The sequence below is a fragment of the Malania oleifera genome, chromosome 2 (genome assembly GCF_029873635.1).
Source record: "Malania oleifera isolate guangnan ecotype guangnan chromosome 2, ASM2987363v1, whole genome shotgun sequence".
NCBI classification, from domain to species: Eukaryota; Viridiplantae; Streptophyta; class Magnoliopsida; order Santalales; family Ximeniaceae; genus Malania; species Malania oleifera.
The window spans coordinates 151471977-151475003 of record NC_080418.1 but is presented as its reverse complement, the minus strand read 5'-3'; the positions used below and the strand labels follow the sequence as shown (position 1 = coordinate 151475003).

Below are 3027 nucleotides of genomic sequence, written 5' to 3'. Positions count from 1 at the left end.
TCATCATCGATCTTCTTCCTCCTCCGCCTCTCTCAGCTTACTACGCACACGTCTCTGTCTCTAGCTCTGTCAGTCTCTGTATCTGGATCGACCAATCTTTATCTCAAAGGAACAAACTGATCGATGATGATCATATACAACTCTCTCTACACATAGTAAGGTGGCCATGGGGGACGGGTGGGTTTGCTGGGCAATTAATCCTTGTCAATGCAACATTATATACAAAATAACAATTAATTAGGTCCATGCATGGACGGGATGGATGTGATGGGGATGGGATGCGATAGAATGGGATGGGGATGGGATGGATGGTTTAGGGAGTGAAAGGTGGGGGCTTTGGCAAGTCTGTGACGATTCCACAGAGCTGCATGTTGTCGGGGGAGTTGTATTCATCCCTGAGCGACCGGGCAGGGGACAGGGCGCTGATGTAAAGCTGTTGGCCTAGGTACTGTCTCTCCAACGACGCCGACCTCACGTTCCACATTCCTGCGTTGTCGAATGTCAAGAATATGGCTGCCCACGACTTGGGGAACACGTGAATTGTGTGCCTACTTACTGCATCCAGAAGGTTGTAGTTCTTTCTGCGTTCCGGTGTCCACCTCCCTGGTTCAATCCTGTTGACAATTATACATATACGCATAAACAAACACGCGCACTGCTAATTATCAACGTGTAAACACATGTACTTGCATAAATAAATAAATCTTTAATAAAAAAAAGAAACAAAGAAAGAAAGAATATATAGACACACGCGCACACACACACTTACGCAACCGGAAAGAACGAGTAGCCATCCAAATGCCAGGATTGAATGGTCTTCTCATGATTCTCAAAAATTATCTCAACAAACGAGCGAAAAGTGACATTGAGCACGTTGGGTGCCACAGCAATCTCGGGCTCTTCGCCTTTAGCCGGCGGGGCCGGGGGCTCGTCCCCAATAAGGTTGTACTTGAACACCTTCTCCGCAACTCCGAAGTACTCGGCAAGCTTGAGGGGAGTAGGTGGGTCAGTGTGGGAAACGCCATTAATGGCGTAACGGAGCTTGCCGTCCACGGCGCCGACGGAGTTCACTAGCTTGATGGTGCGGCTGATGTTGATTGCACCGTAATGGTAGGAGCCTTGAGGGTTGGGGCGGGCAGCACTGGCGGAGAGATTCCAACGGAAGGACCGGAACTGATTGAGGGACCAGGCCCATCCAACAGGCGCCTCCGGCAGCTCGGGAGAGGCAGGGCCCTTGCCGTCGGCGTAGCGGATGATGGCAGTGGCGGTTTTGACTTGCTTTGTAAAACGAGTGGAAGCCACCAGGTAGTAATCTTTGGGGGTTTGGTCGGCGGTGACCAACACGGAGAAGCATTGCCCCACATGGACGTCAATGGAGTCGTATTCGTTTTGGATGGTATGGGAGCCTTCCATCTCTACCAACTTCATAGTGTGGCCTTGGATCCTGAAGTTGAGGGAGTTCTTGAGCCCCACGTTGCAAACCCTGTACCTGTACGTCCTGCCGGCTTTCATGGTGAATAAGGGTGGTTCCTCCGGGTGGTCCTGCAGCAGCTTGCCCACCTGATCGCCGCCGGAGGATCTTCCGTTGATGAGGACTCCGTCTGGTCTCCCCAAGGAGCGTCCGCTATCTAAGAACTTCTTTAGGACGGTGTGGCTCTTGGTGTACCAATCGCCGATGAGGACGGTGTAGTCATCCTCCGGATCGGGGAAGGGGACTGGAATGAGAAGGCGACTGTTCACCCGGAGCCCACCGAAGGCGCCAGCTGCCCTGTGCATGGAGGTGCTGGGGAAGTAAAAGTAGCTGCCAATCTGATCTTTCACTTGAAAGTGGTACGTGTAATTCTTCCCAGGCGGGATGGGGCAGTTGGTTCCGGCTAATCCTTCTTGCCATGAATTTTTCCTTTGTTGGACGCCGTTCCTGCAGCAAATTAAAATGGTGCGATATTATGCACGCGCGTGTGTTTGTGCGTGCGCGTGTGTGTGGAGGGGGTGCTGTAATGAACTGAATCGAAAAGAAACATACATACATATGTATATATATATATATATATATATATATATGTGTGTGTGTGTCATGCATGCATACCATGTCAAAAGGAATGGCTCGTCAAGGTTGTTGAAGACATTAACCAAAATGTTATTGTTGCTCGTGGAATTAATATTTGGACCGGGAAATTGACCGTTAATTAGAATGCCTTGTTGGGGGACGCCCAAAGGAGAGATGGTACCATAGGTAATGTTCCAGGTGAATGTCAAATACGGGTCTTCTCCTTGCACAACTGCTACAAGAACAGATAGGCACCATAACAACCCTAACGTCAAACGATCATCCATTGCCAACGTACGATAGGCGTTCCTCTCTCTCTCTCTCTCTCTCTCAGACGATTGCCTTCCCCTTACGTTCAAAATGCTCGCCTATCACCGCCTTTTTATACAAGAATTGAGTAGAAGAAGCTAAAGGACAACCATTTAACTTCCGAAAACATTTCTGTGCCTCTTCATTTTTTCTGACCCTCCCTTTACGGTCTCCCTTTCATTTGTTCCACTTCAATCCTCTCTCTCCAAAACCTAAAAAAAAACACAGTAGCTTTCAAAATACTAACCTCATATTGATTTGACAACTTTAAATTCGGATCTTATATTTGAACTTGTATATACAAAATTTAAATAAATAAAATATAAAAATATAATAATAGTTTTGTCCAAGTCTATTTAAATCTGAAATTATTCAGTAGCATGAAATATTTCATACTTTAAAACAAAATGGAAATATTGAACACAATGAAGATTATAAAATTTATAAACCTTGCCCATATATAAGACAATGACTAGGCCATCAAGGAAACAAGTCAAAGGATAATATCTTTAATTAAGTAGTATTATTGAATGATAAAGGGAAATAACATCCTCCTGGAAAATTGTATCCAGGATAGCATCCTGGAATAAAGATGAGGGTTCTATGTCTGCTTGGGATAATCCCCGAGAGAACTTTTGACTTTGAGGAGCTAAGACTCCCCTCTGAATGAA

At 46.3% G+C, this 3027-nt stretch overlaps 1 protein-coding gene across 1 annotated transcript; it reads right to left on the bottom strand.

Moving 5' to 3' along the window:
- Positions 1 to 313: 313 nt before the first annotated feature.
- LOC131148470 (L-ascorbate oxidase homolog) lies at positions 314 to 2334 on the bottom strand. Its single transcript, XM_058098164.1, has 3 exons — positions 2087 to 2334; positions 770 to 1918; positions 314 to 614 (listed from the first exon to the last, which is right to left on the bottom strand). Exons 1-3 carry the CDS (start codon positions 2332 to 2334, stop codon positions 314 to 316), a joined length of 1698 nt encoding a protein of 565 aa, XP_057954147.1.
- Positions 2335 to 3027: the final 693 nt, after the last annotated feature.

Bases quoted from the DNA above. Each gene is read 5' to 3' on its own strand.
- LOC131148470 (XM_058098164.1), bottom strand. From the start codon at position 2,334: ATGGATGATCGTTTGACGTTAGGGTTGTTATGGTGCCTATCTGTTCTT. The intron at 1,919-2,086 runs GTATGCATGCAT...AATTTGCTGCAG, and splicing joins GAGCCATTCCTTTTGACATG to GAACGGCGTCCAACAAAGGA. The intron at 615-769 runs GTAAGTGTGTGT...AATTGTCAACAG, and splicing joins TACTCGTTCTTTCCGGTTGC to GATTGAACCAGGGAGGTGGA.